Genomic DNA, 15,827 nt, shown 5'->3' on the forward strand with positions numbered 1-15,827 from the left:
TTCCTTCCAGTAGATTCTTCAGGATATTTAATTATTTAGAATGCTTCACCCACAAGTTTTCTATATGAGTATCTTATGCTTTAAAGTTCACACACACCATAAGACCTTTCCTGTAATTGGTAAAACAGAGACCCTGCACACAACTAATCTATTAAAGTATATTAACTTATAATTCTACGAGAGCAAAGCAGCTTGACATTGTTTGGCTACAAGAGACTAACCATTAGTGACTAGGCTTTTTTTGAATCCAAAAAGGACTAAATAACAGCTTAAACTACCTAAGTTGCCTAGAAGTTACTGTTAATTCATGTGCTGATGCCACTGGAACTATTCACAGTATATTAGAAAATCCTCAAAAGTGATTAAAAAATACATCTACATATACATTTGCTGTTTGAAATTTTGACTTCCGCTTTGCAAGGTAGTATAGGAAAATGTAATTTTACTACATAAAATTCCTCTGTATTCAGGCCATCTCAGAAACCATGCAATACAGCACCAGAAAAAATGAAAATTAACATAAACAAAATCAGGGGTAACACTTAAAGGTGATACAATAAGTGCTTTTTATATAAAGAAGTAAGTTTTTTTAATTCCTGAAAAATGAAGTTCACACCACATTAGCAAAACTTTATATTGAATCAAGTACAAAGCTGAATTTATCAACAGAAATTGCTAATTATTAAAATATTTTCCACTTAAGAAAAAAAAAATAGCACTCTTCTTTACTAAAATGATTTGGAAATAAAAAATATTTCAAGAAAGGCTAAGACACATGTTGTGGAATAGTTAAATAAAATATTTTATAAGATAAAGAAACATTCAGACATTGTATAGAGTTTGGAGGTAGCTGATCTGGAACTGCTTTGTCATTTTTCTATAAACATGGCAAAAGCCGCAAAAATCACATTACTTTTTTACACACTGCATTCTAATATTTCAACTGAAAGTAAAAATATTAAATAATCATACTATTTAAACTTTTTAAAGTAAGTATTTAAAAAGGACATATTAATCTTTTACCCTGAACATTTTAAGACACACACTTATGTATTTAGAAGGTATTTAAAATATACAGATACCTTCAAAGTTTTTCACTCCTCATAATCTGCACTTTTAGCTTCAATCAATGGACAAATATCATAGATAAGCATGTCAGTATTTAGCATTCATTTTCAAGAGATGCCTTTTTGCTTGATTTCTCAATTTCACAGCAGACCTTAAACTATTCTCCAACTTTTACTCTTCACAGCCAACAAATAAAATGTAAAACACTCTTTTTTCCCTGAAGAATTTCCAGACTAAATATTACTGTAGCTGAAGAATATTATATCACATAAAAGCAATTAAAAGGCTCTTTTACTAAAGAGCTTTTTTTCCCTAAAGAGAAAATAAAAGAAATCTTTAAATGAAGATTTTACTTAGAATGTGTTTAATTCTAAAAAAATGGCCTAAACAATCGCTTAGAAAAAAAGTTGCTTGTATATATACATATAATAGACTCTATAAACAAAGATTATAAACTACACTTGGAAAATACTAGAAGTGGTTATCAGTAGAGTCTGTCTTCACTGATGTCACAGAAACTGCTGTGTTTTTAATCAGGAGGAAATTGTATACAAAACAGGGGTACACACCTACAAACCGAAACTAATTTATCTTGTACTATTTGAGAAATTGACATGCAGTTCTAAGAATTAACAATGCTTTACAGTATTCAACATTTACCTGCTGAAAAACATCTGCCCCTTCATCATAATCCACTATTGTGAAAAACAGTTTGTTTGAAAAAGCAGATGAATAGCGCCATGAATTAGCCAGCACCTGATATTCCTCATTAGCTTGCCTGTTAAGGAAAAGAAACAAATGTATATCCATAAGCCATTCACTTGCAAAAAATAACCTATAATCAGCTGCAATGGTTAGATTAAATACATTTGCAGTATCATTCTCAACATCCATACTATCAAATAAAAAGTTTCAGTTCCTTATGCAACTTTCTGTTTCAAACTTGTCACTTGCAAAATTAGAAATGTGTTATGTTAGATTATACAAGAGAAATCCCAAGATGATGTTAAGAAAAAGTAATATTTTCCATATTTAAAGTCTCAGTAAATAGGACTGGTCTGAGTTGCAAGTATCAAATAGATCTGCTACCAGGTCCATGCAAGGATATGCTTATGGGGCCCTTGAGTGTGCTATCAGGATATACTTGCTAGAAATAGCTATACAAAAGGAATTCTGAGACTAGGAGACAAATATCACCACAGCAGTGAAAGCAGTATGTTCCTAAAATAGCAGAACCATAGGAGAGCCAGACAAACTGCTAAGCACTAGGGAAATTATCCTAATGGAATAAAAAGTAGGCTTGTAAGCAGCATAACAAACTCCAGACTATTTCTCGAAGTCATTTTAAATGTGGTAATCCTGTACAACATATAATCTTTTCTATCAGCACTAGAAGGTGATTTGCTACTAAATATCCTTCTAAATAAAATAACCAAACAATAAAAACCAACTAACCAACCAACAAAACCACCAAAAAAAAAAAAAAAAAAAAAAAAAACCAAAGAGAACACAAACCAAAAGAAACAACTTTGCTCTGACTTTACTAAGAGGAAGGGAAAGACAAAGGGAATTCCAGGACAATAATACTAGCAATGACATCCTCTAAACACCGTGCCATAAAAACACAGGTTATTCCACAGGACAAGGACAAATCTATACCAACAAAAATTCAGGGGGAAAAAAACCCCAAAATGAAGGAATGCTTGCAGTTCTTTCTGATTTAGACAGACTTTGCTAATTTCCATATTACTGTTTAATCACATTCAATGTAGAGTCCAAACCAGTGTTTATCACTTGACAACTCAGCTTTGCATACGATAAGATTCTGAAGTAGTATAAATGTGTTCTGCAGCTTTTTTCAAAACAGTGTTTCTAGAAAAACAGTCCTATGTGTTTCATGGTGAAGAACACTATTTAAAAGCTGTAAATGCAAAAATCTGTTTGCTGCAAGAGAAACTCTGCACTAAACATATATAAGAGAGAGCAAAGAAAGGGAAGACAATTACAGGATCACAGATATTGTAAGACCTTCCCCATTTCTCCATAACTGAGATCAACCCTAGACATGAAATATATTACATACAAACTCCAGCACAGTTATGTAGTATTAAGAAATCTACTGTACATTTTAAAAAATCATAAAATGCCAAGAGTTAAAATGAAAATTGATGATCTCTTACTCCCAGAAAGCATTAAATAACATGAAGCACAATAAAGCTCAACTTTCACTCCTATTACCTGACTCAGTAAAATTTGCTACTTAACACCCTTAGTCAATGGGCAGTTTGCAATTAAAAAAAGAAAAGAATCAATGTGGGAATTAGATTGGTTACTTTTAGAAACAGATATTATCACTAAACAGACTAACATTCATTGTCATCCTGAAGAGGGCAGTCAGACAACATCAAAGGAATGCTGTAAAATCTCAAGCAATATCTGTAGTGCACTCTTCTGTTAAACCTGCTATATTTAAGCTGAACCATTTTTATTATAAGAACAAGATGAAAATCAGTTCATCTTGATGCCACCATTCTTCTTTATCTACCTTTCACTTGTGATGAAACTATTTCTGGGAAATTTAGATACTCCACTTACGGCACCACTATTTGAGAGGTCTCTTGTTCCCATTGATCTTCATGTATTTTGCATCTTTAAACTATTTTGAATTAATGGGTAACATTTAAGCATTATTCTGCAAAAGGCTGCATTTTTGTAACAGACTCAAAGCAGAATTTCATCCTCTCACTGAAAATAGCAAATCATTCTATGATGCATCCTCATAGAAGCTCTTGAAGGGTGAAGAAAAGAGTGAAACAAGGAGCAGCAGGAATACATAGTTAAAGCATTACCACACACACATAACTGAAGATCATCCTACACACCACTATATCGCTTCCAATTGAAAAATTCCTGATAGAATAACATTAGTAATTTCTTGTAGCACTGGTTCATTCCTTTTCAGACACAGTAAAGTAAAAAACATAAGCACTTGACTGAAAAAATTCAGTCTTCGATTATCAGTTATCAACTTGACAATATCAACTGTCAAGTTTTTATCTACCTATCTCTATAATTAGTTCACACACCCATTCTATCAGCGTGTTTCTAGGAAGCAATTTTAATTATACAAAATTACTAGAATAATTATGTGAAAATCTATGAAGGCATAAGAGCAAAGAACTACACTTGGTCTGAACTCAACAGAATATAATGTTAGCACTGCTTGTTTGCTTGACAGGATTTTTTAATAGATGGAGAAGATTTTAATGTTATTGCTGATATAGTCACCTCTTTAGAATTTCATCATAATAGCAACACAAGAGCTAGCAACAAAAACAGTACTATTGACCAGCTGGCAGAAAATAGTAGACAGATCAAAAGGGAATGCTACTATTAGATTTACTCAGGAAATTCAATAAACTGGAAAGTAAGCTGCTAAGCAAATGCTCTACAGAATTCTTCCATTATGCAAGAGGTGCTCATGAAGTATTAAAAGTTTTATTTAAAAAGATTAATTATGTGTGTGTCTATAGCAGTTAATCAGATTTGTATAACTTGAGCTATATTTAATGAGATTAATTTTGTTCTATTGGTCTGACATTATAGTAAGGAAAACACAAACTGAATATTAGGAAAATAATAAAAGAGTATGGAATTATTTGAGAAAGAAAGCAGTAAAGCATTATTTTCTGGCACACTATGTACAGTACTTAAAAATGTACAGTTGGCACAGAATGTACTACCAGGTTACTTACACATTCTTATCCATCTGTTTAAAGTAAGCTGTGATCAGTGCTGCAATTTACTTCCAATACAACTTCTGGCTTTTATTTGCAATGGTGTTCCCCAAAACTGAAGGAACAAGGGGCTAAATGCATATGTTAACATCTTGTTGGTGTCAAGAAGGCAAAAAATTCAGAATGCTTACTTGATTTTGTTTAGGATGACTCATGTCTGGATGAAAAGCACTAAAAAATCTACAAACGTGTCCAGAAAATTCACTTAACGCAACAGAGAGTATAAACACTCATTGAAAACCACACAGGTTTTGCAATCTAGGTATCTATAAAAGGAGAAAGCAAGCTAAAATCTATGCTATTCTATTTACAGCATCCCATGAAATTTTCAATATTCTCCAGATGAAAAGAAGCTATGAGGTCCTCTTCTGTAGAAGTTGCAAAGTAAAAGAATAAAAAATTGTGATCTCAGGAAGAATAAGCCGTCCTTTATGATCCAAGTATAAAAATTACTGCCTTGTTAAGCAGGACTCATCAATACCTCTATCAAGGTTCTCAAGTGCACAGGAAAAGCAATTGCAGAACTTTCAACAGCTTGTTCCAAATTTCCTGCTCCTTCATTGAACAAAAGGTTTCACTACATTTAAGAGCCCTGTCAACGATTTTCTCACTATCTGCTCTTTATCAGCTAGCAAAAAACTAAAAGACATTGGATCTGTTTCTTTCTTCTGATGATGCTCCTTGACGGCCACAATTCTTCTTGCTGTTGATCTACTCTTGCATCAGCTACTTGATGTCTTCTGAGATTTTTTTTTAAGCAGGGAAGCCAACAAAATTATTTTCTTTTTTTTTTTCAAAAAACCTCCACTTGGAAGTCTCATTGATACGGCAGATGCTAATAAAAGCATTTGGAATCTCTTCTCACATATTTTTCCATCTCCTTCTCATCTTTTCAAGGAACACTAAGAAAAAAACCAACATAAAATATGCATCTTTTTGTTGATGGGCTTCAGCTGTTGGGGAAAAGCTCAAGTGACCAGTCTCATTCCTCTGACCCAGATATCCCTTTCTAAATGAAAATACCCCAGCAATTAATTTGAAAAATGAACCACACAAAACTCTGAACTGTTTGATCACAAACAAAACACCTCTTGTATGCACCTGTATTCAAAGCAGAGATGGTTGCTTCTGCCAGTCAGATAAAACCAGAACTTAGAAAGCAAATGAAAATACCTCATAATGTGTTTATGGAGTGGTCAGATGGTAAAGCAACTAACAAAAAAGGAGCTAATTATAACAATGGAAGATGCAGAGGAGCAGTCAGCATCAGCAGGCTTGAACTAAAGCCCTTTTGTAGATGAAAATCAAAACACTAATAATCAAGTGAGGCGGGGGGGGGGTCACTGAATTCTGGTTGGTAAAAGGTGCTGATCACTTTGGAAAAATATAGAGATAATAAAATGAGGGAGCAGACTGCAAGATGCAAGAAGATGAAAGGCACAGAAGCTGGCAGCAAATTTTCCCCCAAAAACACATTCAAGTTAGTCCAGTAGTTACCATTTGCTTGTATGCAATACAAAGTACAGGCTGAGGAACAGTCCCTCCATCTCTGTGAAGATATTCCTGTCAGAGTGAATGTGTTTTTTTCTCCTTCTTTCATATGTAAGCAATTTTTTTCAGTAGCGTGACTGATGTTGGTAAAAGAGATTACCTAGTTGAGTGAAGATCTAAGGACAAAGTGAAAGAGGAAGCTAGTCTTACATCCTGAGGAGTCACTATTTAGAGTGAGATTATTTCTGAACTGCTCATCTAAACTGATTCATCATCAGAGTGCATCAAAGGCCCTTTCATTATCTACTTCCAATGTACTGTTGAATAATATATACACCAAGAACAGCAATAACAGGTAAATCAATTAAAACTAACTAAGTTTAATTTCCTGGAATCAGAACAGTTTAATCAACATATTTCCAAACATGCATGGGAAAAAACCCATCCTAAGCCATTAGAAACACATTCCATCCCTGTTCGAGAGCCCATTGAATATCTAATCAGTTATTCCTACTTCATTTCCTAACACCAGCTATGTCATATTGAACTTAAATAACTGGGACAACAGAAAAACTGACATTTATGCAACCACTAACACAGTTGTAAAGACATCAGATATCTTTCAACACTCTTTTAGATCAGAAAACGAACTTGTTTGTTTGTCCACAAAGCTAAATGAAAGAGTTCTGCTTTAGAATAAAGACTAAATTTCCTTGAAAAAACATCCAGAAGTGTGACTAGGGGCTCTACTAATACATATACACAGCTGCTGGTTTTCAGAAATCTTCATGTGTAAGGACTAGATTGATTCAGACAGGATTGACTGAAAGGATATTTTCTACATACAAAAGCTTTATCTAAATATCTAGTGTCCCAAAGACTCCTTTGTAAGCAGTATTTTAACACTAAGTTGATATGATTTCCATACACTTTCACAAATCATGTGATTTGTGTGACTGATGTTGTAACATCCTCTTTGCTGCACAGAGAAAATCCTCAGATTGTCTGAGACAAATGTGGTCAGCTTTCCATGTGTATCATAGACAGATAAAATACAGAAGTGTCAAATCTACATACCAAAAGGAAAAGAAAACTTTTTTTGACAGTTTTGTGGTGCATAAACCAACCACGCTGAATTTTTAGAGAGGAAAAAAGTTCTCACTCTTGTGACAAAGTCACTCAAAGATTTCAGACTAGGTACTTCTTCATATTTGAAATATGGCATTGTTTTTTTCTTTCTATGCAATTAATTTGAAAATATTTTGACTAGTAGCAGTTAACTTGAACAAGAGCATCTTCAAAGAACATTACAGATTAAGTTAAAAAATCAATTTAGCCATTAGGCAAAGTGGCTAGTGAACAGCTAACAATCAAGTAATGCATGCGTTTCAGTTCTATATATCCTTTAGTGCTCCTGTCCGTTAATTAACCATTGATTTGAAAATGTCGATTTTCCTGATAATGGTTTTATGTGCAGTATGATCAACCTCATTAAATTCCTTTCATTTCACATGAACCAGAGGATCGCAACTTCTCATTTATTTAAACAAACCCAACTGAAAGCAGTATGCTGATTTTTTCTTCATTTTATGCTTAAAGATTCTCAGTTGCTTCTGTAAAAAATATCTTGTCTGGTCTTTCCTGTGATGAAGCTTATAAGCTCTTTCCAGCACAGTAAACAACATACAGTTGCAAGCAAAATAAACTTCCTTAATAACATCAATATTTATGTTGTTTAACATACCCTACAAAAGACCCTTAAGTAGAACACAGAAAGAATTTGCCAAGAACATTATAATGACAAACACAATGACCCTTATAAAGCTGAACTTGGTGCATCTCCTGCAGCTTTACCCACTGGGTAAATAAGGAATGATATAAAACACTATGGTAAGCTTTCAACTCCTGTATCATCTCCTGAAGCTGAACTCTGGCAACATAAAGAAGAAACAACAAAGTTGTTTCTAAAGAAACTGCTGAACAAAAAATTAACTTCACTTAAGAATGCTGGAGAATTTCTGTATCTAATCCTTCAGCATCACAGTTCATATATGGAGGGTGAAGTGGAAACATAGTGTATATACTCTTCCTCAAAACTGACTTCAATAACACAAAATTAATATATAAAAAACCCAAAAACCTAATAAAAAACATAGACAATTACAGATACCCAAGTTAAAGTACCACTTGTAAATGTCACATTCCAATACATCAGAAATATAACACACTGCTACATTTACCAACTTCGCATATAGTTTAAATAAATGTATTTTAAAAAAAAGAAATAGTATTACCTCATATACAGCCTACGTTTCTCATAGCCTTACAAAATATTTTGCTGCCTATTTAAATGGTGTTTAGAGCTCCCTGCTCAATAATCCCATTTATTGCTAAACACAGTAATTTCTACTGCATATTTCGGCTGAAGAAGGTTTTATTAGCACGGTTTCTGACTTAGTGAGGTAATTAAGTGCATGACTACCTTTCAGTGACTTGGCCCTATTTCCCTATCATTAGTCATTTTTGGATTAACTTATTGCACTAGGAACTTGCAGAGAGATCTTGAACTTAGAAGACTACTAGAGGCACTCTAATACATATTTAGAATGGAGCTACCAGAACACACCAAATTGCTGTGACAGACAGTATTCCACAATACCTATGACCTCATGGAAAAATGTGCTAGCACGTAAGAACTGTCCAAAGCTGTGAAATCAGATGGTAAGATATCTGCATGAGCACCTTGTTCATCTCTTAACTGAAGGAATCAGTCAAGTGCCGTATTATTAAATGGTAATGAATCACTTTTGTCACAAAATGTCTTTGGAAAGATCACGGTTAACTGAAAATAAAATAAAGCTGATTTCTTAAAGAGAAAGTCTTCCTCAGCTGTGTATATTCTATTCAACTGCAATTTAAAAATCAAAACCGGGACGAATCCTAAAATGTGACACATATATGAAATGCGGTTTTAAAGATGCTGTAACAAGCACACGAGCCTGTTGACTAGTGAGCATCTACCCCATGCAAAGAACACCCCCACTTGGCATACTGCACGTTGATTCCAACACTCACTTGAAAACCGAGGTAAGAAAGATGAGAAAGGTCACTAAGGTATAAATTACCTGCAAACAGAGCACTGCCGCTGTGGCTGGAGAGCAGTGAACATCACTATCACAGAGTAGTTACGAGGTGGAGCCTTCACAAATCTTCGGAATTTATCTCCATTCATGCGGATGACTGAACGCCTTGAGCTCCACTCCATCAGCTGTTCCACTTTCTCAGCCAAAAGATTCTGTAATTGAGGACAAGCATGAGGAATGTTTAAGCCTGAAATTTAAGTGCTTTTTATCTATATTCTGCCTTTGCACCCTCCAAACTCCTCTGGACTCAAGGTGGGAGTTATATATAGCTGTATGTAGCAGAGTTTAGCTAATAACATAATTTAGACTTTCATGTAGTCAGTGGGACTTTAAGTATTTAAAAGAAAAACTCAGTGTGGTCTGAAAACAGAAAGAATACATAAAATAAAATCAAACAGGTTGCTACCAAAGACAAAGGAGTAGAGTAAGGATCACTGCCTAACTAGAAGTTAGCAGTCCAGCAATCATTTAACTTCCATTTAAAAAACTGAAGTTTTAGAAAACACCGCCTTATGTTATACTTATTTAATAAAAATCACAGCAGGATAAAGTCAGTCACTTGAGTATAAAGATGAAAGAAAAATGTACCTACAAAGAGAGACAAATAGTTACTATGTTTAGAATTTCTTACAAATGTATCATATTGAATTTAAATTCATGCAAGATTTATATTTTGCTAGAGACAAGACTGCACTGTCATATAAACTTATCTAGATACATTCTATTATGAGATCAATATTTTAAGCTGATCTCAAGACTGAGAAGCACAAAATATTTTGATTGAATTACCATTGTATAAGAAAAATCTGCTTGTGTATTGTCTTTTGCTTGAAAGCATTCCATCACACGAATGATATAAAAGCACACTATGAGACATACTAAAAGACAGATCTCTTTATCTAACTATTCCAATGAAAATCTATTTAGGGTTTTGGGTTTTATCAAGTAAACCTGATTCCACACATGCTCAGCAAAAAGTATTTCATTTCCTAAGTTACCTAGGGTTAGCAAGGTTGCACTGACCATGCTGTAACGGATTGCTGCATACAGCATATCAGGATTAATGCATCTATCTTGGTTTAAGTCTTCAGCTCCCTGCTCACTGGCCCTGTGGAAGCCACCTTTATCAAATAAAAACTAAAAAAAAAGAGTGGAGGAAACTGGAATATTACAACTCAGAAGCTAAGTGCTGAGAGAAAGTGAGAAGGACAGAGAAGGGGGCAGACAGACAGGAACAGAAAGGGAGGAAGACACATCAAACAAAAAGGAAACTAACTTCAGAAAACTTGAAGATGCAAGAACTGTTAAAATACACATAAATTAGTGAAAGGGTTTACAAATTGGTCAGGCTTCACTGGGGAAGGATTGAACAAAATAGCTTAAAAAAACTATTGAAATAGGGACCTTCTCAGAAAAGAGAGCATGATGACAGGCAAAAGCCAAACACTGTGTAAGAACAACTGAGCACGAAGACAAGGTGGCTATTCTAAGGGTTTTTTTAAAAAACTGAATAGAGTAGAAAAATTAGGTCACCTAGTAACATTCTGACAAATCAGTAATGCTGTGAATAAGAGTAGAGATAGATACATGAGGGGAAGGAAGGAATGACCTGCAAGGATAAAGAAAAATTTTATTTTGCCCATCAGAACTTCCACCTTCAAAATTATCAGAGCCCCTTAGAGGCTGTGCCCCCCTAGGCACATGTCACCAGAAGGCCTGAGTCTAAAAGACAATTTGATGAGTATAGATCATGAACAGTTGTGAAATACCTGCATCTACTTGACCCTACAAAAAAATCCTTTAGGTTTTTGTTCCTGTTCTCAGAATTTAGCTGGTATTTGTAATCATGAATGTGAAGGAGAGATTACAACTCTGTTTATCATGAGAATATCAATGATTCAATTAAAATTATAACTTTTTTTCTTCTAAAAGAAATATGTTTCTGGTGGTTTTGCCTCAAGAAGATATTATGCAAGTTCTTTTCTTTAAAAAGAATCATAAAGCAAATTACACAAAAATGAAGCTTACATATTTGTAAGATTTCCTTCAATTAGCAGTGTCAGGATTAAATCTTTGTTCATTTCAAAAGATTCACTCATTTTTCATCAGGCCCTCCAGTCAGTAATGCACAATAAAATATGAGGAGCTAAAAAGGATGGGAAATAGTATATTCAAAAGCTTTAATTATTCAAGCAAAAAGATAAACTAGAGAGAACTAATAAAAAGATGTAACTTTTATATTAAAGAGGAATGATGCGTAATATCCCACTTGGTACAGAAAAACAAATACTTTTCAGATTAGGCCTTATTCAAAGAAAAGAAACCCATGAAATAGCATTAAGGGTATGAAAGCAAAAGCATGATCTTGACAGAAAGAAAAAAAAAAAAAACGGAGAGGGAAAATATCCAGCTCTATTAGTGCTACATAATTTGCTTCTATAAAATACAGTTATATAGCAGAATCTTACTCAGAGAAGTTCCTATTGTAGTTTTACTTGGAAGCCAGTTGCCAATAAAAATTAGTCTTAATTCCTTTAGATTCAGCCATGTGTACTGTTGAATAAAAGCATGAGCTCTAAGTCAGTCAAAAATTTTATCCTGAGCAAAAGAAGTGTTGAAAAGTGAAGAAAAATTGACCAAAACCTATGTAGAACGAAAAGGCAAAAATTTTCATATTACCCTTAGAAACATAACCTACTAATATCCTAGAAAGCACTGTTAGAAAAGACAATGGTTTATCCCAAATTGTTCTTGCAGTGAAGATACTGAAACCAAAGACGTTTTCTTTCACCCTTTACTGTCCAACTATACAATCCATACGTACAACTGTCACCAAAGTGAATTCCCATTAGGATTCTAGGCACATAAAATTTTTATTAACTTGCCTCTTTTCACCTCCTGGGTAAAGTCTTCTGCCAGAGAAAATCGGGAGGTAGGAGAGAATGGCTAAACCTAACAAAACACATGTTGTGATGACAGACACAATAACTGTTACTCAAAAACAAGGGACGCTACCTCATTTTCACTCCAGATTTCTAATTTTCTGCTCCTTTCTATAGTCTCTGCAAGTAAAGACTCTATATATATTTAAATCTATTCATTTACAGAATTTCTCTAAGAACTTACCAGATTTATATTGATAACTGAAAGGGTTTTAGTTGAAACACTAAAGGGAAAAACACCCAAAACCCAAACAAACAAATACCAAAAACCCAAACCCTAAGTATGAGAAAGGAAATTCTTCCTGTAAAAAGAAAACTCTGGGTGTGATGTTGCAAATAGCTACAAAAGGATCAACAGATAACAGTCTGTAAAAGCACTGAGAACACTAAATCAATGAATGAAGAAGTAGCCATGTATCATTTAATTATTTTCATTAGCTGATGCCACAAGCAGAATATAAGAACATGTATGACCTATGTGTGCAAACAAAATTAATGCTAATTTCTGTAAACAAACAGAACTACAACATTACTTGCTGTTCCTACAGTATTTTGCTCCAAGTGAAAATATATGGCACATCAACATTTTTACAAAATTAAATAACCCTTAAAAATCTGAGAAAATCCAAAATCCAGGAATTTTATTATACAACAAGTAAAGCTATCAATTTTTTAGAAAATGGGATTACTTCATAAAGCGAATTGTCTTTGCTCTTGAAATAGTGACAGTCATTGGTATCTTTTCCTCAATCCTGTTAAGCAGATGAGCAGTCCCCACTGAAATAAAAGCTGCTTGAGAAAACAATTTAAAAAATTCCTCTTTTATATCTAAGGCTAGTAGATGATTTTTTCCATTTGCAGTTTTCCCTATTATTGAGACATGAAGAAAGAAAAAGAAAAAAGGTAAATTTCATCTATTATAGATCTTGGTTTCCAGTGATGTGATGAAACAACCAAGCTACCTGTCAAAAAGCTAAGTGTGACAAGTTATGAAACTAAATATGCCAGCAGGCCAAGCTTCTGGCACCTGCACCTGAAGCAATTCCCTATTAGGGACTGCTTCCCAGTGATCCCCCATATCTCCTCTCTGCTTCTTAACCCAATAGAGCTTGACATCTACAAGCCTTCCCTTTCATACTCTGTGACTAGAAGATGAGCTATGAAAACACAGCTTTACTTATTCATTCTCCCAAAACACAGTGCCTGTAAGACACAGCATAAACAAGAAGAATCACCTTGTATACACACGTGTTGCCTCACTTGACTTTTAATCTTTCTTGGCCAGATTTTCTAAATTTCATTTGATCCAAATAAGACTCTGTTTTGGGCAGGGAGTACCAAACAACAAAAAACAAAATACCATACATATTTTCCTAAGTACTGCTTGCTCTGTGTGTGCAGTGGATATCCCTGATATTTTCAAGATTTCTTCTTTAGACTGCCTTTCATTTACTTTGCCTTCTGTTAGAATAACGTGGCACAGGTAACCTAAGGCATAAGGGACTATTGGAAAAAAAGCAAAGAACTAAGTCCTAATGATATTACTCAATGATTCAGTGTTCAAATTAGACTCTTCCCTTTGAATAATACCAGCTCTAACATTTTACATATTTCAGGTTTAATAAGAGGTTTCAGGTTTTTCTGATGTAATAGGGTCCTGAGTACTGCTCAATATGTGAACCTGGAAGACTAAGACTTCAGCTCTAGAAGGACTGGGTCAGAAGCAGTAATACGAGATACCTATACTAGGAAAAGTATAAATTAGCCAGGGACTCAATCTACTAAGAAGGCTGAAGCATTGTTTACTACTGAGCAATTCCCCTTTCCTGATAAATTCCAATTCACTCCAGTACCTCAAATGTCAGTTTCTGTAGTAAAATAAAGATTAATTAATTAAGGATTTGATACTACATTTGCTACTGGAGATGAGCTAACTACAGATTTTGTGAAGTATTTCTGAAATAATGTTGCAAATTTAAAAAAAAAAAAAGAATTAGATGTCTCGACTTCCATGTTTCCTTTATGTGTATTTTACCAACACTAGCTAAGGAAGACTGAAAAACCACCCTTGATGAAAATTCTGCTTTGTTCACTCAGGTGCGTCAAATCCCCAAGAAATGCTAGCTCTGTACACAATTATTTCAGGACAACACTCATTGTGAAAAAAAACAACCAACCAAACAAAAAGCAAACTACAAAACAAGGTTGCAATGATACTGCATGTAAAGTATCACATAAATCTATCTAATGCATATAGCTTAAATTCCAATTTACTTTAACGGTCTCCATTTTAGACTTTAATTACACTAAGAATAATAGTACAGAGAAACTAATTGCACTAATAAACACATTTCACCAGTATGTTGTGAGAACAGTTAACTTCTCTACAAATGTGTCTGATAAACATTCATAGATATGCAATTACTGACCCCATTAAATTGGTGGCAGAAAGATGATGGATTCAACATTCAAAGTGATCTTACAGGCATTCATTCCTCTCCTGTCCCTTGGTCACCTGATGTCTTCATAAAAATGTAATTTATGCTACCAACATATCAGTATCCTTGATCATATAAAAATATTGTTATAATTTGTAAAACTGAACACACAATAATGGCATATATTTAGATAATTTCATTTAATATTTCCTATACACTAAAAAGGGAGAAGATAGAAGGCTACTTTCCTGCATAAGTCTTCTAAACAAAATCTCAAATAGCTCATGGACTTGAAAGTGCTAAGAAAGGTAATTTCTTGGATCTGTTTACATCTTCATTCTTCTCTCTAATATTGTAGGCTACTCGAATGTCCTACTAAAACCTGGGGAAAAAAAATTAAATAGATTTCACTTTTGTCAAAATTTATTCCTCTTCAAATTAATGAAAGCAATACCAGTAGCTTTATCAAAAATACTTAGTCTCTCTTTTGAACTTGCATTTAAACAGGAATAGAAATCATGGGTCATGTCAAAGTTACAAACTGTAATTTCTTGATTCATAACCCTAGGCCTAATGGAGAACTCCAGGATTAAGTATCTGAATATTCCAGTGAACAACACATTGTTCTGCAGCCATACACTCATAAACTAATTATTCTATTGAGAATGACTATCAGTACAGCAAGTATTTTCTTCTCTAATTTCTCCTCCGCAAGAAAAGAGAAGCATGAATTAATGCAAATATTACTAACCACTAAGATATAAAGAAATCTGTTTGGATACTTTTTTCCTTCTTTGATTATTTATTTATTTACAAAAGCCATTGCCCAAACATAATTGAGAAGCCATGTAAGCTGGCACAGTATGACTGACTTAATATTATGCTCCATTGACTCAAAGTCATTTAGCTGTGACTGAGGATTTGCTTTTTGGAATGAGACACTGATTT

The 15,827-nt window shown here is 33.9% G+C and overlaps 1 protein-coding gene across 2 annotated transcripts in view; it reads right to left on the bottom strand.

The window, feature by feature from the left end:
• The window catches only part of TUSC3 (tumor suppressor candidate 3), a 109,914-nt gene that overhangs the window by 63,626 nt on the left and 30,461 nt on the right, over positions 1–15,827 (bottom strand). For both annotated transcript variants that reach the window (XM_041402831.1, XM_041402830.1), the window contains exons 2-3: positions 9,482–9,651; positions 1,729–1,846 (exon numbers count right to left, since the gene is read on the bottom strand). In XM_041402831.1, the coding sequence (XP_041258765.1) occupies positions 1,729–1,846; positions 9,482–9,651 (288 nt within the window). The remainder of the gene's footprint in view (positions 1–1,728; positions 1,847–9,481; positions 9,652–15,827) is intronic.

This window comes from Onychostruthus taczanowskii, unplaced genomic scaffold (assembly GCF_017590055.1).
Source record: "Onychostruthus taczanowskii isolate IOZ18803 unplaced genomic scaffold, ASM1759005v1 scaffold2, whole genome shotgun sequence".
NCBI classification, from domain to species: Eukaryota; Metazoa; Chordata; class Aves; order Passeriformes; family Passeridae; genus Onychostruthus; species Onychostruthus taczanowskii.